This window comes from Archocentrus centrarchus, chromosome 14 (assembly GCF_007364275.1).
Source record: "Archocentrus centrarchus isolate MPI-CPG fArcCen1 chromosome 14, fArcCen1, whole genome shotgun sequence".
Classification (NCBI taxonomy): Eukaryota; Metazoa; Chordata; class Actinopteri; order Cichliformes; family Cichlidae; genus Archocentrus; species Archocentrus centrarchus.
Genome location: NC_044359.1, coordinates 18894658 through 18918774, shown reverse-complemented (window position 1 = coordinate 18918774; position 24117 = coordinate 18894658). Strand labels below are relative to the sequence as shown.

At 37.8% G+C, this 24117-nt stretch overlaps 1 protein-coding gene across 2 annotated transcripts; it reads right to left on the bottom strand.

The window, feature by feature from the left end:
* Window positions 1-1071: 1071 nt before the first annotated feature.
* On the bottom strand, window positions 1072-21980 carry LOC115792570 (transcriptional regulator ATRX-like). Of its 2 annotated transcripts, XM_030747155.1 has the most exons (35): window positions 21771-21980; window positions 20569-20675; window positions 20440-20474; window positions 19100-19128; window positions 18851-18972; window positions 18474-18590; window positions 17933-18042; window positions 17284-17351; window positions 15422-17184; window positions 13324-13384; window positions 9436-9587; window positions 9053-9229; window positions 8872-8974; window positions 8541-8637; window positions 8213-8398; window positions 7899-8043; window positions 7569-7678; window positions 6958-7101; window positions 6684-6861; window positions 6451-6588; window positions 5687-5862; window positions 5489-5606; window positions 5278-5408; window positions 5124-5203; window positions 4640-4731; window positions 4394-4550; window positions 4223-4314; window positions 4027-4132; window positions 3750-3927; window positions 3257-3448; window positions 2981-3124; window positions 2811-2882; window positions 2631-2726; window positions 1893-2021; window positions 1072-1806 (listed from the first exon to the last, which is right to left on the bottom strand). In XM_030747155.1, the coding sequence occupies exons 1-35, from the start codon at window positions 21788-21790 to the stop codon at window positions 1717-1719; spliced, it is 5715 nt and encodes a 1904-aa protein (XP_030603015.1). In that variant the 5' UTR covers window positions 21791-21980; the 3' UTR covers window positions 1072-1716. The 2 variants fall into 2 exon arrangements, with proteins under 2 accessions (XP_030603015.1, XP_030603016.1); XM_030747156.1 differs by lacking the exons at window positions 5278-5408; window positions 5489-5606.
* Window positions 21981-24117: the final 2137 nt, after the last annotated feature.

Below are 24117 nucleotides of genomic sequence, written 5' to 3'. Positions count from 1 at the left end.
CAGCTAGTGCATGCTGGGATGTCCTCCAGCTTCTGTGCGCTGAGGCACTAACTGGATGAAATAACTGATGCATGGCAGTTGGTAGTTTATCACCATTTTTTATTGTACCTTTTATTCCCACTTGACTGAACTAAACAGGAAAAGTATTTTGTTACCACTATACAACCTTTCATTAGTTGTTCCACACAGTGTCACAATTCAGCCTTTTCTGCCCTTTAAAGTTAACATAATTTTGATGGTATCTCAAACTTGCACATCAGGTGTTAATACTGGCGATTTATGTAAGGTAACAGTACTTACCATTTAAAAAAAAAAAGTTGTAATATGTTGATGGTGCATGCAAAATGTATGAAACCTGACACCTTTTTTTTATAACAAAGAAATTGCCAAATATTTTATGAAACTTGTGTGCACAGACTGTTACTATAACATTATCCTTTTTAATGCATTTTATACCACCTAAAATATAATTTATAAGAAAGATATACTTTGTGTAATGACTTTTCTTGTATAGTTTTACATACTGCTTTCTTTTGGATTAGTCTTGACAAGAAGCTTGAGGGATACCTCGAAGATTCTCCAGCATTGCAGCTGGTCTGGTTTCACTAATTAACAAGTCCCGTCTCAGGCAAACCAGACAGTGTCTGAACAGCTGCTGTGTTCCCAGCTGGATACTCAGGAGGGAACTGCGAACACCTTATGTTGCTTTATGCCATGCAGAAACTTGACACTCATTGACCAACACCCACAATGTGTAGCAAGCTTTACCTATTTACATAAATGCTGGATTTACACAAAAATCCATGCAATTTTAGTTGTTGAGCATTAAAAACAGTGCCTTGCTGACTGCTCAGTCATGGACAAAAATAACAGCTATATTAGACTAACAGGTTTTTTTTGTTTAAACAGAGGATACCTTCCTGACACAACCCCAAAGGGATTTGCGTCTCCTCCTGGGACTGAACAGGGGACTTTTATTTGTTAGCTAAATGTGTAAACCACTACAGTATGGAGCCACTATCTACTCCTGCCAACAAATCCAGCTCCATATTTTTATCCTTAAACTTTACTAGTATAACTTCAAAATAATCCTTATTTGCCCAATTCTGGGCCTTGGTTCCACGCCTCAGATCATCCTCTGAAACAAACCCTTTGGCTGCCTTCACCCTTTAAGCCTACTTTCTTCTGATTGGTTCCCTTGCAAACAAACAGAAGGTTTAAACAGCAGTCAGGGTTGTATGCATGAGAAGACACTGATAGGAATACTATCATGCATAGTCAATAGTAGGAAAAAAAAGAATTTTATTACATTATTAGACATTAATTAATATGAATAATCATCAGTATATATATGACAGAAGATAAAGATACTGGGTCCACCTTAAGTCATAAAAGTTATACAATCAGCAGGTCAAGGATTAAGACGTACAATTCAGTGTTAAATTGTTTGCTTTTGGTATGAGGCAGCCAAACAACCACCCAGTTCCTGCAACCTCACAATAAAATACATCAGCAAAAGATGACATTTCCTATGAAAGTTAAAGTGCTAAACCAAACTGACACAGTGCTGCTGTATTGTGTAAACGCTTTGGAAGCTCCGTGCACACTACTCTTGTAAAACATTTAGTTCTCTGGGACAGCAGAGACAAAATAAGGCCCTGATAATGTGAAGAGGAATAAAACCACCACTTTCTCCTCCTATAACAACACTATTGCTCAGGTCTGTCCAGGCTGCTGCACAGTCGCAGTCGTCTGCATCACAGTGTTTCTTCGACCGTTCAGTATTCCATGAATTCTGAGGGTGAGCTATGAAGGGGTATGAAATAAACAGTATATATTAGTACACACAGTATGTACAGAGAATTGCACTCACAGGTGTACAAATTACTCACAGATTGTTGCTGTTCAAGAGAATCTCGATAAATGGCTTTTATATGCGCCTGCCTCTTCAGGTCATATTGTCTCCAGATCACAGCTTTGCTCTTTACCTCCACCTCAGGTAAGTGGGGGTACTGCTGCCGCTGTAACATAAATTCATTTTTACATATAGTATACAAAGAATATTTTTAAGTTAACTTACATAAATTTGCATTGTGAGTCATCTGAATTCTGTTGTTTGCCATTGCCTTGTGAAAACTAACATTCAAATACTAATTTGAGCCTTAAAGCTGAGGCCCATTATGTGGATGCTGTTTAAAAGATTAGCTGGGTGATCCAGGATAGACTGATCCTGATAATGCAAATCCTTCAGCAATTCAAAGGCACAAGAGAATATGAACGGCCAAGCTAAGGTTATTGACTAGAGGACATAATTGATACTAGAAACCACAATCAGAAATGCTGTGACTGGAGGAATGATGAATGGGAGGACACAAAGAAAGGTTTGTGTTGAGCTTGAGAAATTTACTGACATTATTGACACAAAATCAACAAAACTGACATAAAAAACTTAACATTTAAAGGTCTAATATGGTCATGAATGTATGAGATTTTTACAAATAAAGGCATACAAAACATTGTGCAAATGCTGTTCCTCTCTTTAAGCTTTTTTTTTAATGTAAATGAACATTTAAAGATCTTTCCTTTTCACTTTAAAATTGCACATTACTATAGACCTAAGGATCACTCACCACTAGCAACATGTAGTCCTCAACAGCATGAGACCTCATTTTCTGCAGTGCCAGGAAGGTAAATGAAACCGTTGTTCTGCTTTTGTTAAGCATTTCCTGCAAAGACATTTGTACTTAATATGTTATATAAAAAACAAATATTACCAAGGGGTGAAGTTATAAAATTATATGTATTTATACCAATAGCTCTTCATTGGTCTTCAAATCCAAATTATCCTGGTGAGAGCTCGCTGGAACACTGGCTGGGTGTGACTGAGTAAAAACAGACATTTTCATTCATATCCATATGATATAAAATGTATAATGTCTAAGTCATGATAACCAGCGCATTACAATGAACAGCCCTTTACCTCCGCTTCATACTCAGCCCAAGCAGCTTTGCGTTCTGCCTCACTGAGCTCCTCCTCTTGTTTATGGTCCAGCAGGGATTCGTGCTCATGATAAGACACTATGTGGTCTTTGCAGGTTTGTAACAGCTGTGCCAGAATTGTATCCTGAGAAACACACACACACACACACACACACACACAAGAAGTTATTTACTACTGCAAAATCTTAGTGAAACAGCTGTATGGTGTACATTTGTGGCATTACAGTAGAAACCTGAAAATTGAGATTGCCGTTACCTTTGGCACCACAGAAACTGGTCTCTTGCTCTTCTTAGAGTTTGGATCACTGAGCAGGTCTGGATCAAATGTGTAAAGTTCAGTCAGTTCATGAAAAGTGAAGTGCCTCTCAATCTGCTGCTGATCCACTACTCGGTAAGACAGAGACTGCTTGGTCACCTGACGATCGTAGATTTTTTCCTCCATGGTGCCCTGGAGATGACAACGATCGCAACAATTACAAAAGAGTTGCAGCTGACTCTCATGTAACTTATGCAATAATTAGTCAATTTGAATTTCAAAGTATCTTGTATTATCTTTCAGTGTACGTATTATGTAATTTCATTTGAAAAGGGCCCTTTCAAGTGACTAGCCTTAATCACTTCATCTCTTTCATTGGCGAAAGAGATGAAGCTAGAGAAGCCACAAAACCTTTGCAGGGAACAACTGACTTAATGTACTTGGTGAAGCTCAAATTTTGTATGTATTTAAAAAAAAAAAATAGCAAGCTTACCTGGGCCAAGAAACGGTACACAAACACCTGTTTCAGCTGACCAAAGCGGTACACTCTGTATATGCTCTGGATGTCATACGAGGGATTCCATGAAGCATCAAAGATGACAACCCTGTTAGCAGCCACAAGGTTGATGCCAAGTGAGCCCGCTCTCGTTGAGATGAGAAACAATCGGCCACTAAAAAAAAAAAAAAAAATCATAAATACAATCAGAAGAGAACTTTCTGTTATAACAGTGTAGTCAATATAAAAGATGTGACAGAGAAACACTCTGTACCGAACATTGGCAGCATTGTTAAACTGATCTGCCCATTTCTTCCTGAGTATCGCACTGGTGGAACCATCGAGGCGGTAATAATCAACATTTTTAATCCAGCAGCCTGCTGTTAAAACAAAAATAACACAAAAATATTAAAAACCACGACTGAGGAAATCATTAATTTTCTTTTCCTTTCCCATTAACAGAATACTACCTTTCAATGCTGATGGGTCTCTGGCACGGTGAGAATCTGCGAGGAACTCCTCAATCAGGTCTAAGGAGATCAAGGATTGACTGAACACAATCCTAGAAAACATTTGTGGATCAAGTTAGATGATGATAGACCACTTGTTTAAATTTGCTTCATATCAGAAACCAAACATACACTTTATCCTCCAGGTCTTCAGCCATTCTGAGGATCTCAAACAAAAGCACCATCTTCCCAGAGTGCTCCAGAACTTTGGCGTCACTTCCAGGCAGAAGATTCCTGTACCAGCCCTCATCAGGACTCTGAGACGTCAAGCCGATGAGTTCTTTCTCTCCTGCTCAGGATTTAAGACAGGACAAACTGTAGTAGCATATTTCACAAGCTACAGGGTTGGAGTATTAGTGGCACATGGAGCTTTTATACCTTCCACTGCTGGGGCAGCTTTGGAATTGTTGATAAGCTCTGTACTGTTGTGACTGTTATTCCCCTCTTGTCCTTTGTTCTCTTTTAGTCCTCTACACCAGCCCCCCCAAAAAAACAAACAAATAAATACAATTATTATATGCATTACATTAACAATTCCAAAGAATTGAGAATTACAGTTTAAGTAAATGAGAGCATTTACGGAACGGCTTCAGAAAATACTCACATGGCTTTTTAATTTTTTTTTAGATTTTACAGTTTCTTGTACCAGAATTGATACACTTCCTGCCACAGGTCTACATCTAATTTTCAATCTAGAATTACAGTCAGCTTAGATCCATCCTGTTTCCCTGGACTGCCAATTGGTCTACAGTTAGCATTTTTTCCACTGGTTAAGTATACCTCTCAAAGGCAAAGTCTTGAGTTTTCCTATAAGCTACTAGAACTGCAGAGGTTTAATGATTAACACATGAAAAGGTCTTACCCCTCAGTGTTAGCCACAGGGGTTTCTGCATCGTTCACCAGAGCTGCTGCTTTGCTTTTACTCTTCTTTGCAAAATATCCCTGGGATTAAAAAAAAAAAAAAAGTTATTTCTGACAAATAACTAATCAACATGCAGTTACTGAGATCTTTCTACCGTTTTCTCATTGCTCATGTAGCTGAGCTGAAGGCACCACGGATGAGTCCAAATTCGGCTGAGGACCTGAAAGTCTTTAAACAGGTTTGCTCCAGGCCTCATCTTTGTGCTGTTAGTTAAGGAGCCCACACCTGGAGTAAAAATCTCTAAATCAAAATATGCCACACATCCATTTCCAAACTTTATTTAACTCTACCATACAGATTCTTACCCGTGAAATGGTCAAGGTAGTAGCGGTATAGCTTACACTGAAGTGGGGAAACCCGCACTGCCAGCACATACTCATATTTTGGAGGCAGAAATTGTCTAAGCTCTGAGTAATCTCTTCTCTAGGAAAAAGACAAACAGTGTTGTGACAGCTGGAATAAAAACACAAGGAAGAGCATTCAGATGTGTGTATTATTTTTACCTGCACACATCCATCCAACATTGCATGCAGTACATGTGCTCGCTTCTTCATGATTCTGACATCTTTTGGGGTGGAGTCAGCACACTGGCCGTTCTGTATGGGGTTTATGAAGCGGTTTCTGAATTCACCCAGTGAGCCCAGAAGGTTCTTCTTGATGAAACTGACCATGCAGTGGTCTGGGAACGAAATATGTCATTTTGATACAAATGATTTCTTTTCTCATTTAAATATCTATTAGATCAGGCTCACACTCAAACTTACTCAGACCGAAAAAAAGTGAATAATTTGTTACAGCAGCTTTTGTTCACCAATGATATTTAGAACTACTCTCTAAGTAGAAAGTAAACTCTAACCACAAACCTTAAGAATAAATAGCAACACTCACTTTGCAGCATAAAAATGTACACACTTTGCAGCATAGCAGATTAAGAGCTGTCAAAATTTGTCATTTCCAGGTTAGAAAAAAAGATTAAAAGGCACCAACACTACACCACAAAACTGCCTTATAAACAGGAATAAAGGAAACAAAATTTAAAGATTTTTACACACAATTTCTCATTACTGCATATCCAGTTTAACATGAGGACACTTCAGATAGTAACTCTACTGTGATGCACTCATTTAATGTAATAATAATAATAGTAATAATAAAGCAACAAAGAAACATGAAATTATAAAGAAACAGGAGAAAGTTCTCATGTTTCTCCATTATCACTTTAGGACTTAATGATAACAGTTATGATGACGCAGTGCAGCAGACTCACACTCCACAAGGTTGTTCTGCAGTGGCGTTCCAGTCAGCACCACTCTTCTTTGTGTCCTGATGATATTCATAGCTTTGGAGATATTAGATGCATCATTACGCAGGATGTGCCCCTCATCACAAACCACAAAGTCGGGACCTGAAAAGAAAAAAAAAACATCAGTTTTTGTGCAAAGGCATGACACCAAAAACGAAGTCATTTAATAGTAAGATGCCATAATAAAGCCACTGGACCTGGATTCACCAGCGTGCGCTTCAACTCTTTTTTCCACTCTTCATTGTTGATTTTATATCCTAGTGACAGGATGCGGTACAATTCATACCCCATTATCATAACACCTCCCTCTCTCTGCCACCTCTGCAGAGCTCTGAGTCGTTCTGGGGGATTTTTTATTGTAGCCAGTTCTGTCACCTGGGATCACATAAGGAGACGTTGCTGACACCATATTGAGAAAAACAAAGTTTTCTGGCCTTTTATAATTTAACACATTTAAATTCCTTTGCATACCTTGACTTTATCTTCTCCCATGTTGTCTTGCCATTTCTTGAACTCACTGACCCAGTTGAGGATGGTATTAAGTGGACACACGACCAGAGCTGTTCTGAATTTCAGTTCTGCTGACAGCAACACCGTGTGGAGGAATGCTACCACCTGTAAAATAAGACCACTTATGAGAAATACAGATGTGCTGTTGTCCTTCTCTGGACTAAGTTCATTTAAAATGGACTTGAGATTGAGTGAAAAACTTTCCTGTAATACAGTATGACTACAGTTTGATCACAATTTGAATTTCTTTTCTGGAAATCAAGGACATTGCATCCACTAGGCTAAGAGGAGCTTGTCAGCCACACACAGTTCATAAGTCAGCATCTGTGATGGTATAGCAGTGCAACAGTTCACAAAGCATGGGTACCTTACACATCTGTGAAATCACCATTAATGCTGAACAAGATATACAGGTTTCAGAGCAACATTTGCATTCACATGAAATCATTTTCAGGGAAGCTGAAACCACATTCTACATACATTAAAACTGCTAAAATAATCTTTACTTCAGGGAATAGTTTGTGATTTTGTACAACTGGCAAAATCTAGGGTGGATATGTGTGTGTCTTCACCTGCAGAGTCTTTCCTAGGCCCATGCAGTGCGCCAGTATACAGCCTGATCCAGGAGAAGAGTTGGCCTTCTTCACAGACTCACAACAACTATCCCAAATAAACTGGACACCTGTTGGGGAATGACATTGTTTTATTAAGTTTTGAAAACTTGTATACAACAAGCTCATATTACACACAAGCTTTTGGAGATTTATGGATTGAAACGTTTCCTAAGCTGTCAAACATAATGTCTGAAAAAAAATATTATGTAATAACGATCAACAGGCCTGTAGTGTGAACAGTAAAGCAACATCCTTCAGATTGGGCATGAAAACTAGACACAAACTAACCGTCCACCTGATGAGGCTTCAGTCTTGTCACCAGGTTCCTGTGCACCTGAACAAGAGACTTCTTGGTCTCCTCATCCTGATCCAGGACCAGCTTGGTTGTGATGGGACATGCCACTTGAGACAGCTCATCCTCTATAACAATTATCTGGGAAACAAACAAATATTGCCGGAAAAGTTCACTGTCATTAACAAAATTTTGGATGTACTTTGCTTACTGTAATTTATCTACAGGTACGAGTGCTCTTATCAGCAATTCCTGCTATAAACACTGATTGTCATTGCCATGGTAAGGTTTAGTGGCCTGTTTGCAGTACCTCTCTCCTGTCTTCCATCTGTTGATCCCTATTTGCCAAACGTTTGCATCTCTCCTCCTCCTCTCTCAAGGCTTCCTGGGTCTCGGCACAAAGGTTTGCATCTTCAATGATTTTGCGAATCTTTTTGCGTTGTTTTGGGGTGCCTTTAATGTCGCTGGTCTGCTCAGATGCATCCTCTTGATCACTCTGCTCAAACAACAATCAGTCAATATGTCAATCTGGCACAAGATTATTGAGAGAGGCGAGGTTTATGGCATCAGACATCCGCAGGGCAAGATAAGAAGAATAAACATATAAATTCATAAACAGCTATAGGATAATTTGATACCTTTTCACTGCTGGAGTCAGATAACAAAATGCAAGGCACTTGTTTCTTCTTTTCGCAACTATGAAGCTCATCCATCCCCTTAGTGTTTGCTCTGGAGCTAAAAAAAGGACAGCATCAGAAACTAAAGTAGACTCATTTCAGCCCTGTTTTAAACAAAATTGGCAGTCTGTGCCGATCAGGGTATCCAGTAAATGTACTGATGTGATTGCTCAAATAGAATCTTTGGTTTTCTCTCTATATTACTGTAAGGTCTTTACAATGTAAATGTGCATCGGCATAGTTTAAATGAAACTGAACTGAATGTTATCAGTTGACGCTGAAATAAACGTACCTTTCAAACCCATCATCAGCCTCGTCATCCGACTCACTCAGCTCCTCACTCATCCCAGCATCTTCATCCAACGCACTACTGTCGGCCTCATTTTCACTAACAGCTTCACAGAAATTAAAGTCAGACAAGGCTCGTATCCCCTTCTCAAACTGATCACTTTCTTAATGCCAGTTATGCTTACAGCTCTGATGTTCTTTATTGACTCCTCTTTTCCGCTCCCATTTTCCTACTTCACTCTTTGGCACAGATTTGTCTTGTGATGTTTCCTCATCTAAGGTAAGTTTGTGGTGGAGAAGGTGGTGCCTGTAGATTGGGCCATCGGATGTGCTGTCAGATGATTCTGAGGTCAAGTCTTCTCCTGCATCAGATATACTCTATCATTATTTAGGCCTTTAAACCACCCATAGTAGCATTAAAGCCCACTGGATATCTTTGCAAATGTAATTTCTATGTACACATAAAACTCAAATGTTAATTACATAAAAACTGGAAAATAATGCTTGTATTTATAAAGAACTTAAGAAGATTAAATCTAAGCTTGTTATACTACAAAGAAAAACTTACCATCTTCATCTGTTCCATTGTCCTCATTGCCTCGTTTGATCTCGTCGCTCACTGAATCAGATTCATCCTCCTGTGTTTCTTCATCTGAAGGGATATCGTCACCCGAAGAGTAGTTGGATTTAATTTGGGCCAAAAGCAATTTCTTAGCGATTCTTTCAAAAGTAGAAAAAAAAAAGGCACCTGAAGTTGATTTCATGATCAGTTTCATTGTCTTCAGCTGGATACTGCTACATTTTAGAGCAACATTTCAATAAAACATGGTAACATTTAGACTATATTACACACAAATGATCATTTGAGTGGTCAGGTGCCAATAGTCCTTACGCTGGTGATATATAAAAATTAAAAAAAAACAAAAAAAAAAACTATATTTAATGAGTCGCTTCTAGTGGATCCACATTATGTCTTAAACTGACGAGCCAGTTTGAAGCTCTTGTTGTTGCTTCACAGACCAAATAAAGAGAACTGCCACAACACTGAAAGACATATTCAAAATATTAGTATAAAAAGCAAAACAGAAAGGACACAGAGACATTTTTAAGAGTAAGAATTTATTACGTCAAACAAGTATTCTTCACAGATAACAACCAAAGACATCCTCCTCTCGATAGTTTGTTCTCCCTTGGGAAATGGGGAACACTTTCTTTTTTTCTCTTTTTTGCTTGCTTGAGTCTAAGAGACATTTTTTTTTTCCCATGTAAAAAGTAAAAATGACCTTAAGTTCATGTATTCCATTCATTTCTTAAATTGTGACAGCTCAGATTTGAAGACCAACAATCTTTCGAGCCGACCAAAAGGCAACATGATCATTCTAACAGTTTTCTTAAAAAGAGGGGACAAAATACACGTGGGACACAAACACCAAATTACTGTACATAAATATTTACTTGGAAGGAAACATTAACTTTTTTTTTTTTTTTAATTCTTTAACCTCAGCGGGATATTACATCTTAAAAATGAGTAAACTATATTCAAACTGCGGTAAAATTCATGTTAAAAAAATTACTGGTTGAAGAAAAAAAAAATGTAAAAAATTACTGTTTTAATACCATGTGGTGTTTTGAACAAGAATATGTACAATAAATAACCCTTCTAATCTACATGGACCCAACACTTTACATGAGAAGTGTCTGGCTCAGGTTAGTCTAGTGTATCCTAATTCAGCCACTTCTCACACAGGCTTGATCCTGATTTCAAGTAGGCTATAATCCAGGTCAGTGGACATCGGCTAACTGCTGTTTTCACTGACACTAAATACAATGCCCAATGAGAACTTGTGAAAGATGTATTACAGTACAGAAATGTCAGACGACAGCAGCAGGAACAGATGAAAGCCGTGAATCTCATTTGATATGTTTCATCTTAGAAAAAAGGCGCAACAGAAAGAGCAGAAACACTGAAATGAAAATACAGCCACATGCTATGTTTTAGCCCAATAACTACAAACAGTGTAAACTTTACACTTCTGCTGACCATTTTCCTCAAGATAAAGTTGCACTACCACTACAGCTACACACAGACTTCACGCGTTGCTATTCATGTTGATAGGAGGCTACAATATCCCAGATTTAAGTGACTGTTGCCTAACAGCACTGCATTCACTGCTGTGCTGTCAGAAAATCCGCCCTGAAAAACAACATGAGAAACAAACAGGTCACATGATTAAAGGCATAGAGTAAACTGAGTCGCTTTTTGCATTCTAACGGTTTCACAGCCCACTCTCATTTCAGATACGGTGGAAGGGGACACCAATTGTAAGCACTGAAATGGAAGAATTGTTTTCATCTGCTTTACTTCAGAAAAACACCAGCTGGGTCACCTGTTAAGCAGGGTTTAAGTGGCTGCAAGTTTCAATTACTACATTTAATGGTCAGCAGTAATGTATAGTCTGTGTATAGAAAGTGGGGCAAAACATTAGAAAAAAGCACAGGTGTGGCTCTAATAAACACTGTACAGCACGTACATTGCTTTGGACAAGAGTCGGCCAAATGAATAAATTTAGATGTGAAGTGTTAAATTAGGGAAACAGAAAAAACCCAAAACATCTGATTGCACATGATGGCAGATCTTCAGTGTTTTGCAACTGCTTCTTTTATGGCAAAGTCAATATTCTCGCAGAAATGCTGTGCTATTATTCTGGCCTCAGTCTTGAACAAAGTAATCAAATTTCATTCACTTCCATTGCATAGGGGTGGTGTAAGAAAGCTCAGAAAAAAAATGTTAACAGAGGTAAAGCAGTGGAAAATTAGTGTGAAATGTAAGAGAAGCTCAGTCAGAAAAACCAAAATACTGAAAGTATTTAATTTCTTTAAACTCAGTCCTCTAATCCCTACTAGACCTAGTGTATATATATGGAATAGCAGGTTTTCACAGCTCAAGAGCACTTTGACCAGATTTATAGCTTTTATTTAAGACTCCTGACAACCTGTGAAGCAAATAATACATGCACGTCAACATGCTCCAACTTAACTCAATGGAACGAGCACTCAAGAAGCCTGCTCCAAAGTGCATTGGGCACGACTGTGGGTGTCAGTGGCCCCGCAGGACTTCAACTTGTTGTTTTGAGAGATTAAATAAGAAACTTGCTGCAACTCAAATTGCTGTTTGCATGTCTACTAAATATTAAAGAAGACTGACTACAAACCAAGTTATAGAGGTATTATATCAAAATTAATTTTATTTTACCGGAGCCTTGAAACACGTCAATGCAAAAAACAAAAACACAAATCACATCTGCAGCAGCTTGTGGTCAATTTTGTTGCTTACCACAATTTGCATAATACCCAACAGCAAAGGAGGAGGGGGGGGGGGGGGGGGGTATCCTCAGTTGTTGATATTGTTTTGAGCTGAGGACTGTGGGAGGCTTTGGGCCATTTGTATGTGAAAATGCAGCCCTAAGTTATGATCTTCAGGTCCGGTGCTGTAGATAAATTACAAAAAGGGAGTTCACGAAGAAAAAAAAAAGAAAAAAAAATCTTTGAGGCTAAAATTATTCAAAAGCTGAATAACAGAAACCTAAACGCATGTACAGAGCCAGGTACATTGAATGAGATCAGTTTATTCAAAAACCAACCTTTTACCACCCCATAACCAAAATTCAACTGTCACACCACAACTGTGACCATTAAGGCTCACCATTGAGAAATTCAAAAAAAGGTGAAGCATAAAATTTTTTAAACACGTTTCGCAACTTTGCAAGTCCCGCCCCCTGTTTGTTAAAAACAAAACACTGATCTCCACTGTTAACTTATAAAAACAGAAGACAAATTATTTTGTTTTTAAAGTGAAAATATGTGCAGATAATGTTGCTGTCAGGTTTCAAACTTTATACTTCACCTGTGAAATAACAGTACTCCGTTTACTTAACAGTGCAGCTCAATGTCACATTTGTGTATTTTGTAGAGACACAGAATAAATATGAAGCTCAACACTTTTTTAAATGGATACGCTCACTGAAACCACACCTGTACTCATGTTACTCAGGCTTAACTGTAAGGCAAAACAAGCTTCATCATTCAAACTTATACTTTGACCTCTTTAAGTGGGTCTCGTTTAATATCAGCCAAGTGTCCCAAGGGAGAGAATCCACTTATTGTATAAGAAATAATAAAATATTCTAGAATTTATAAATGTACTAAACAAAAAACAGACAAGCAGATTATGTTGCTTTTCGATAAAGCCTGTGTCCCATTTCACCTCTAAAATGTGTATTTGATTGCCGGGGCTCTACTGCAGCTGCGTTTTGGTCGTGTTTGAATTGGCCGTAACTGAGTCCTAATGACATGGGTGTTGCTAGATTTTGCACAGACGTCAGGATTTGAGGTTGCAGCCTTTCTTCCACACCTAACTTGTTTTACAAAGTCTACATCCGGGCTTTTTGAACCGTACCTATTTTCTGGATCATCGTCATCTTCTGCTGCCCATGAGGGCCCAGACTGCTCCTCATCTCCTACAAGAACAAACATTTACAAATATGAACTTTAAAATTAAGTAACCTTTCATTTTGACAGAGAAATCACATACATTGCCAAGGAATGTGTTTAATGTATGACGAATTTAACAACATTGAAAGAGGAAATATATATTTATTTCTGTCAGAGCACTTCTTTCTTGGCTGTTTAAAAATGATCTAATTCAGGCTAATAATGAATGGGAAAAAATAGCATCTAATCATTAGTGATTTATGGCAAACCACTAATGGCATACAGTACTGCTGAAAAATCTTGAGCCACTTCTTTATGTTTTGCTGGGAAATAGATCCAACGATTGAAACTACAGGGGAATACAGTATAAAAAAGTAAAAAACAAAGTTTGTACAATTCTAATGAGCTTGAAAGTCAATATTTATTATGACCACCTTTATTCTTTAACACAGTCTGAACACTCTTAGGCAACTCTCGTCATTTCTTTAAGTAGTCTTCAGGAATAGTTCTCCAGGCTCTTGAAGGACATTCAAAGCTCTTCTATAGATGTTGGCTGCCTTTTTTTTAAGTTGTCAAGATGATCTCACACTGCTTTAATAATACTGAGGTCTGAGCTCTGAGGAGGCCAATCCATACTGATAATGTTCCATTTAGGGGTGTGCAATATATATCATCTACGATAATATCGTAATTGCCGTGTTAATGATGTGCGAGCTGACATTATCGAGTAGATTAGATTCAACTTTATTATCATTGTACACAAGTACACTACAACTACAACAACAACCAAAACGCCTTGGCTCCACGCATTCACTACTTTATGCTTTAGTATAGGCTGAGGCACGTGTTGAAAAAAAGATTGTAAATAAAATAAAATAAGTTAATGTGTCAAAAACACTGATTTATGTCTTACATTTTACTAGCCTGAACTTCTTTTAAGAACACATTTTTAAATAATGCAAAATATCGTTTATCATTATCGAAAAAATTACAGAAAATATCGAGATATTATTTTTTGTCAATATCGCACACCCCTAATTCCATTGTGCATTTTCTATCCAGGTCAGGTATGAATTTACTTCATTGGCAGTGTGTTTGGGATCACTGTTATGCTGAAAAATTAAGCTGTTGCCAATGTGATGCTTTTCAGGGGGTATAGTAAATTAAAATTTATGGTACTTTTCTGCATTCATAATTCCATCAATTTTGACAAGATCCCCAACACTACTGGATGAAATTCAGCCCCAAACCATGACAGAGCCTCCACCGTGTTATAAAGATGGCCTTTTCTCTGCATTTTCCTTCCTTCTTGACAGCCACCCTTTCACTGAAACCATTTCTGATGAGGCTTCAGTGATGGATCAATGGGCCAGATGCATCTCTCAGGTCCTGTTAAAGGTCTTCACTGTTTTCTTTATTTTATTTCCTAAGGACATGAATTTCAAATACTGTTCATCTGCTGTAGAAAGCTTCTTAGGCCTGCCACTTCTTCTTTTGTCCTCTGTTTCTCAGGTTTCCTCAAATTTTTTAAGGACACGCTGCCAAGATATGCCAAGTGTATGGCTAATCACTCTTTGGGAATCACCTTATTGGTGTAAAAATATAATTTTGTGTTATCATCGGCATTTTTCACAGATTTAGCTAAAACAAATGGGAACAAATGATGTGTTTTGCCACAGGCTGCTAGCAACAAAGTGCCTAAAAATATTTCAAAATGGTTCTTTGCTAAGTTGTCTTTTATGTGTAGACACATCAGTGGTTCATCCCTTGGGTTAGGTAGCTTTTTTTATGCTTGAATGAGTCATAGGTCAATGTTAAGTGACTTAAAAAAATTCTTCTGAAAATGGTCAGGTACACGGACTGGAAATAAGTGGAAAAGGAGCCAATGTCCAAAGAAAAACTTTGAAAGACCTTTAGAAAGCCTGGAGAAATACTGCTCAAGACCACTATAAAAATTACAAGCAAGTCTGGCTCCTTGGAAGCAAAAAATAAAGAAATGGAGGGTGGTACAAGACTTTTGCACAGCGCTGTATACTGTAGATCTAAATACGTGGAAGACTCACCTGACGATTGGTGGAATGCAGCTGCTCCTAGTAAGGCCACATCTTCTGTGATTGGCTTCATCTTCTGATCACTTCCATCACTCCCAGACTCAACGTCAGGTTCGTCTTCACTTGATGAGGACAATGACTCCATTGCTTCCTGATGAGATGTAGTCTTAGTCTCTTCAGCTTGAAGCCTACTTCGCTTTCTAGACACTCCATCCTCTTCTCTTTTGACAAGGTGGGGCTTCCCTATTGACCTCAGCGTATTTAGGTGTTGTATTTTCTTTTGTGAATCTTGATCATCGCTTGAGGAATCTGTGCCGCTTTCCCGTCGAGCACTGATTTTTCTGTTACTTGAGTCGGTCTCCGGGGTGCGGTCCAATATCTTTCGTTTTCGCCTGATCTTCTCTGGTGAGATTGGGGTATTCTTATTAAGCCAAAAGAGACATTTCTTCGCCACTTTATTTGGTGAGGTTTTACCACCATCCTCATCACTCTGGGATTCATCTGAGCTTTGTGTCATTGCTGCACGCTCAAGGAGAGCAGCAGGGACTTCATCCGAATCAGAGTCATCTCTTGTCCTGCTCAGACTTTGTTCTTCGGTGTTTTTAGCAGGCACTGTGTTGGGGGTCTCCCCAGTGTCAGAGTCAGAGTCACTGTCTCCTGCTGACAGAGATGTTTTGGTTTTCACATCACTTGGTCGGCGCAAAGGGGTAGTCTTCACACGAGGAGATCGTCTATTGCCCTGTTCTTCTTCTAGGTACAGAGATGCACTGGAATTGTCATTGCTCAACTTGCTAGTTTCTTCATCTTCTGATATATGTTTTTCCTTTGACTTCTTATCTTTCTTGTGGAGGCCTTCCTCAGTTTTCGGGGGCACAGAGGATGGCTCCTGCTCCATAGCTACAGGTGTAAGTTGTACTACTAGTTTTTTAGTCATGTCAACCCCACTTTCAGAAGACTTCAGGCCAATCTTTTGTGCTCTCTTTCTGGCTTCATGAGAACCTGAATCCATGCCCTTCCTAGGGCAGTCTTGTAGAGTCCCATCTGCAAAGCCCTTAGAGTCAGAATCATTATCTTCTAAATGTTCAGCTGCCAATTTCTGCAAGCCACTCAAGCATCTTTCATGGGAGATATCTAGCTCTAAGTCTGTTTCTGTTACAAGGCCATCAAAATCATCACTAAGGAGTTTTTCCCAACTGCTCAACACATCCAAATCACTGAATTCTTCCTTAAGGCTATCTTCCAGTGCTGCTAGAGATTTTCTCAAGCCTTTAACTACTTCCAAAAAAGAGTTCAGGTACCGAGTGCGAACACCAGGGCTTTCTTTGTTTTGTGTCACAGCGTGAATGAAATTGACAAAAGTTTGGTTTAAAGTGTTTGTTGAGTCCACTAAATGTTTGGCCTTTTTGGTAATATCCTTGGAAACCTGCAGCATGCTGTAGTTGAACACCACATTACCATCCATACCGGTGTGATCCCATTTATCCAGAGAAATGTTTTGTGGTGAGTGTGGCAGCATGTGGAAAAGCTCAGATTTCCCCGGATCAACTCGATTCCTCTTGCGCTGCTGTTGCCACAAACGTTCCATGTTCTCAAGAACACTGTCACAAGCCATGACCAGATCAAAAAGGGGTTCTGGGCTACACACATAGCAGTACCATTTGCTCTCCAAGATGCCCGACAGTTCTTTCCTTCCCAAATTTCTTAGAATGCACTTTTTGCAAAAAGCATTGCTACAGAAATCGCAGCAGATCAAGTTGCCTCCTTCAGCACACCACCTGCATGAGGAATTGGGGGGGGGGTAAATATAGCTGGTAAAAGTGAGTTAATGGAAATGTTAATATTTTAATTAACTGATTTATTTCTATGAATCTTGCCTGCACTGCTCATCCATCCCATCACAATCCTTGCTGATGTCATCGCTTGAGTAATAGTTGTAGCAAGACTGTCAAAACAAAATATTTAATTAGGAACAGCTCTGACAAACATTATAAACACAAAAAAGGTGAAAAATATAACTATGTTAATTGATATTTGTATCCTTGAGATCACATTCTGTAATATATCTTAAATAATTTTTCAGTTTTGCTATTGTGCTCAATGAGGCATCAAAATGAGTCAAGCACAACTCCTTACACTTCATAAAAATTTTGCAAAGAACAAAGAAGTCACTCTAGCTCAATATGCTGCATAAGAATATTTTTAGTTCTGTTATATTGGTATTCATCATAAGAAGCCACCCACCCATCCACACAAAGCAAACAGAACAAAGACAAATTAAAAGGCCAAATTATGATCCACAAGGCAGGACTGGGGTTCTTTCTTAAGACCTAAAGAGGCTTGATGCTGCTGCTGCTGATGATCACTTTGTTCATGATCAACAATTAATAAGAGGTCCAAATGATATAAATTTTGTATTTAACAGCACTGAATTACATATTCTTTCCCGGGCTTTAGACTTACTGATGTATTGTTCTATTTATTTCTAATAAATTTTTTTTCTGGCATATCAATAAGTGGACTCACCTTACAAATTAGGACTTTCAGAACTGGATGCCGATACAAGGAATCTCTCCGGAAGTGGTTAACTTGTCGGCCACATGCAGTGCAACTCACGATTCCAATGTGTTCAACTCCTGGGAAATAATAACTCCATTATTAGCAATTACATGGTTATAAAAAAATAGGCTACTGGACTGCTTGCCTTGTTGCACCTTTACTTACATCCACCACATATTCCCGGTAGTAATTACAAAAGCGAGACACCTTACTAGAATATATAAACTTGTCATAGGCAGTGCAGAATAGTGAGGCACTGCACTCTCCAAAGTGGAGTGTCAGAAGGCTCTCTTGCAAAATAATGAACATTCAGAAACTAAGTGAAGTGATTTTCCTCATATTTATTACTTTAAATATCGGTGCCTTTCAGCCTAAGCAGCTGGAAAAGAACCCTGTCCAGCGCTGTTTTTTTTTTTGACACCTTGCATATTTAATTATTTATACGAATGAAATTTCTGCCAGAGATGAGCATTAGGTTGTGAGCAGTTAAATGGCAGTACTGACTGACCTCCACGTCTTCTTGAAAATTCTTTCCGCAGTACGCTTGATTTCCGGCTGCGAAACTCTGGACCTCTGAAATCATCTCTGCCGCTGTCAACTGGTTCAGGCCTGACCAATGCAGTGCCTGTACAAACAAAACATAATAATACAGTTACATCGTAATTAAATATAAAATTAGAAACACAAAGCCAGGGACAAACTTAAAGAAAAACATATACAAATCTAAAGTCTATGAACAACACACTTTGTCTGAAGCACCCCATAAAAATGTCCACTCATCCATAAAGCACCCACTACCCTGTTTAACCTCAATTTTGTGGAGAAAATGTTATGAAGGGTAATAACTAATTATATTTAGCGTCAAAGAAGAGGTGTAAGACCTACCTTTAGGCAATCTAGTGAGATCAAGGTGACCATTTGCATTAACTGGTATATCCAAGTCCTCACTTGCATTTGAGTCCCCAGATTCATCCAGTCCAGAGTGCTTTATGACAACTGAAGGTTTTCTGCAACATCAGTGAAAGAGAAAAGAAATCCCACAAAAGTTTACAAACCTACTTGGACAGTGAAAAGGGAGATGATGCACACCATCATGTTGTGGTTGAAATACTTTTAAATAAACAATAAACTCACCGTCTTGAGTACTTGCTATCAGCACCAGCCTGCAAAATGAGATAGTTTAGTTAGTATTTAACTTATGGTCATCGCTGTTTGCTTTGTGTTGAAAAATACCACAAAGGAGAATGCAATAAAAATAGCTTCAGAGACTATAGGTCATTTAAATACAGCATAAGGAAACATGAGATCATTTTCACAGAATACTGAGTAAGCATGTTTTATAGATACCTACAGATTCCAGAGCACAAGACAACTGCTCAGATAACAGAAATAATTGAGTATTTGAGAGAAACCATGTGAAATAGGCAAAACTGTTAGACTGCTACTATACATGAGGAAACGGCAACAGAAATGTGGAGGAAGATCTTTAAATAAGCATGGCAGCATCTTTAAGCAAGGGGCTGAACTGTCTCTACTATTCCTTGATACAGACAATCTGTGTGAGCTGTACAAGAACAAGTTTAATTTATATGACCCACAAGAGGTGCAGAATACATTAGTTGTACTAACTATACATGTCTCAAATTTGAAACTGCAAGTGGCCAAAATACCTACTCTCTTTAGATTACCATCAATCTGGAAACGCATTAGCTATTGTCTTATCACTTAGCTTCTGGGAGCAGTGACCAGTGTTTCAGAACTTCCAGTGTAGCCAGTGGATATCAAGAAAGCAGGCCAAGACTTCCTACTACATGTTTCTATAAGTCAAAGATTCCTTTGAAACACACAGTACTTTAATTTTTGAATTCAAATTGTCATTTTTATAGTAATCTTACAGTCATATAGTCATCTTACACTTCTTGTTACTTAGCTTCATTTAAACAGGGATTTCATTTGATGTATTTTTTAACTCAGGAAGTGGATGCTGTCCTCGTCAAAAATGCCTGCGCATTTAAAAACTTTTCAGTTTCATTACTGGATTTGCTGTCTTTGTCTCTTCCTGAGTAAATCTTAGTGTGCAGTAACTTTACTCTCTGTATGGTAAAAACACTGGAACTTCATGTAGGTTTCAGTGCTTCAAGAGTTTTTGTTTTCAAAGTAATTTATTCAAATGTGACAAATAAATACTGGTACATTGTAGTTTGTAAATTACTCACAGTTCATAAAGTTTAACTAAGGACATTATTATTTATTTTTCTAATGCACATTTTATATGCTTCAACTATCAACTTATGACTAATATTTGGTATCTGTCTCTCCTGATTAGCTTGTAGATTGCAGATTTAGTCTGTTTTATTACCCTTTAGAGAGGGGCAGCTAAAACCATTAATGGCACCCTTAGTGCCACCAGTGTCCATAACATGATGGAACACTACAAAAGCAGTGAGATGTGTTTACTAAGTGTGCTCACTTACTTCTGTTAAGGTGGGACAGCACCTGTTTGTCAGACCTGTGAACAGAAGATCAGTAGAAAATTTGGGAATGCATGTAAGCATGTTTATAAAGTTTCCATTATTCATGATTAGAGTCATTAAAAGATGTACCATCAGCATCCTCCAAGTTTGCTGTGCCACTGCTGTCCTCAGCAGCGGAATTAGCCAAGTACTCATGAAGCCTGTTGACCAATACATTCAGCTTGCTGGTAGAGTTGCTACAGAAAAGAGAAAAAAGCAGGGTTGTGTTTATTTGGTTAAACTAATAAATCAATCCTGTTTATATATAGTTATTTAAAAATAATTTCTGAAAATCGCTTGTTAATACCCCCTTTCAAAAAACTACAACTCAACTCTTACAGCACAGCACTGAGAACTTCATCGCAATTTAGCTTAAAATTTTGAACGGTCATGTCTCATCAAGTATCATTTTCCAGCACCGTTGATTTTTAAAGGCTCCTTTAAAAGCAGCCAAACAATGTAACTTTTCATATAATTAAATTTGCAGATTAACACATCAAGTCTTCAGCAGCTCACAGTTAGTTGTGCATTAAACACAGCTTGAACTTTACAGGGACACTGTCTACAGAAAGCAGCAAAGTCCACAAGTTCCTCTGTGGTGTTTTACAAACCGTGTCCTCATTGTCGCTTGCTCAGAGATTGATGAGCAGGTCTTAGACGGAGCTTATTTATCTCAGTCCCGTGCACCCAGGTGGGACGGTTGAGCCTTTTTTTTTTTTTTAACATTTAGTTAAAGATTATCATTAAAACGTTACACTCACCTGCCAGCCATAAACTATGTACTGGTCTATTTTTGCATAGACCTATATTGTTTTCTCCCAATTATTTGCCTACCGTGATCAATGTAAACATCTTTCACAGGAGTCAAAAGTACATCCTAAAAGCTACAAAGCGAGCTAACTAGGTTAATACTGATATGAAGGCTACTTTCGGCTGCTTCCTTATTCACAGCGGGTAGCTACACTTATGCTTGTTCGGATTTGGCAGATTTTTATGCCGGATACCCTTAGCTTTTTTTTTTTAAAAAAAAAAAAAAAAAAAAAAAAAAAAAAAAAAAAAAAAAGCTTCTAGTATCTCTGACACACAAAAAATATATATTTTTCGATTAGCATAACATCACCTGCTTTCCTGCTTCTATTACGTTTTATGTAAGTGCTCGATTAAACTTGAACTGCCCCGTTATCTATAGGGTCATTTTTAGTTAGAATAACTGTTCGCTAACTCTGCTAGCAAGCAGCTAAGCTAACTGGCCTTTATCTTTGCTAGTAACATTAGACAAGCGCGGTTTTTACCTCAGTGTCGCTGCGGACATGTCGCGAAGCAGCTGAACAAATGAAACCGTTCAAGTTTTTATACTTTCATAGTAGTAAAATAATCTGGGACACAAAAAATATAGCGCTTAATGTGAGGTCCACATCGCATCCCACACACCCGCTTCAGCTAACAAAATTGACAACAACCGAACCGCAACCCAGAGCCCGTCTATGGTGCTATTTTGCTCATTATCGCCACCTGCTACCACGGAGTGTGCATCCTCAATCGTGTTCCAGGGTCTCTCCTTTTTGGGTCAGAAATAGGAATTTGTTTATTGTGAGGCTGACATCAATTAAACAGAGCACAACAAGAATATCTATTCCTAAGATGTTTTAACTGCTCCCACCAATTTTTGTCTTTTTTTTCAGCAATCTCATATATATATATATATATATATATATATATATATATAAAGATTAATTTTTTTAATCGAGTCCCACCCCTAATATATATATATATTAGGGGTGGGACTCGATTAAAAAATTAATCGAATTAATTACAAGCTTTGTAATTAATTAATCGAAATTAATAGCATTTTAATCACATTTAAATATTTAACATGAAAAATATTAATTTAAGTTTGGTTGATGAATAAATCAATATACATAAGCTTAAACTTCAAAATTTTGTTTATTTTCCCACCAGTCTACTACACAGACCAACGAAGGGTGGAAGTGCTCCTGTGATAAGCAAACACCTGAAATTAAAGTTAAGCATCATAACTGGACAGTTTTATTCAACATTAATGTCTCACTTGTTATAGTTGGAAATTAATCATTCTCTCAGCTGTATTCCTTGATGTTGAAATGTGTTATGCTTGTTTTAACAGCTTATTTTGAATTAAAGACTTAAAATTAAACCACAAAAAGGAGAAAAAGTTCGTTCTCCGTTTAATCAGCTGCTTTTACACAGCTGTGCTTCGCACTCACGGTTGCTAGGCGACATGAGCTACGCAGAGGTGACGGCAGGTGACGCTGATATGAAGGCTAGCCGCTCACTTCCGGCCTTTGTGGTGTTCGTGGGCTGCGAAAGACGTGGGCCGGGTCGTTCGCAGGATGCGGCCCCTAATTTGGACATTGTGCGTCGATATAATCTGTATGCCTGGAACTCGTGCACTGAGAAACGTTCCACGGTGCAAAGTGCGATTAAAATGCGTTAAAATTTTTAACGCGTTAATTTCCCCGTAATTAATTAATCGAAATTAACGTGTTAAAGTCCCAGCCCTAATATATATATATATATATATATATATATATATATATATGAAATTGCTGAAAACATGCTTTACATTTCTTTATTTCCCAACCAACCAGAAAACATCAACATTCTGAGCTACAAAATAAACATAAATCATATCATGGAATCATATGACCATTTTAGAACTCAACTTTCATTTTTGATGTCAACTACTTTTTGTATTCAAAGTACTCTATAATGTCTGTAAATGTCTATTCAGTCTGTAAAATGCCAGTGGCCTAGTGCCCCCACCCTTCCATGTTACACCCCTGCATGCTCCACATTCTTTTGAAATTACAGAGCACATCAATTATTCCCTTCCACCAAGACAACAGGTAAAACAAAGGCAAAGAATGTAACTTAAATTTCATATTACTTCTAATTTTTCTGAAACAATACAGGCACTATTAAATATGGTGCCTGAATCTCGTTTTTTTCTCCACTCTTTTCCTAATATATATATATATATATATATATATATATATATATATATATATATATGGTATAACAACCACAGGTTTTTTCAAAGGTATCCCTAGTAAGCTGTATAGGCAGAGATCGACCTCACTGTCCATTCAGTCACTTTTTTTTCTGGAAGCAGGCCTGAAATATGATAGAAACCGCTCATTTCAGAAGAGACACAAGGGTTACCCCTAGTAGGCATCCAAGGAAGAAAGAGTTAAGGATGGACCACATTTGAAGTGTTTCACCAGTTATTTCATTATGAAAACATCACATTAAATTACAGTATTAACAATGACTTGGAAAACCATGCCAGTGGCAGTGGTTTAAACAACAGACCATGAGCCTTTTCAATTGCTAGGTCAACAGTCTTATCCCATTATTTGTCTTTTATGAATTACGGATTCTGCTTGTAAATTTATCAGTGCTATACATATAATAACAGCAAATTAAAGTGAATTAAAATACAAAAAATACAATTTAAACATAAAGGGAAAGCATAATAAGGTAGAAAACAATTTAAGAGTGGTTAAACTATATTTTCAACTGAAAACATAGCTAAATATATACACATTTATATATGCACATCATAGGTAGGCTAGAATAAAGCACATAGAATATATGATA

Bases quoted from the DNA above. Each gene is read 5' to 3' on its own strand.
- LOC115792570 (XM_030747155.1), bottom strand. From the start codon at position 21,790: ATGTCCGCAGCGACACTGAG. The intron at 8,638-8,871 runs GTACGTTTATTT...TCCTTTTTTTAG, and splicing joins GCTGATGATGGGTTTGAAAG to CTCCAGAGCAAACACTAAGG. The intron at 2,022-2,630 runs GTGAGTGATCCT...TTTATGTTACAG, and splicing joins AGGACTACATGTTGCTAGTG to CGGCAGCAGTACCCCCACTT.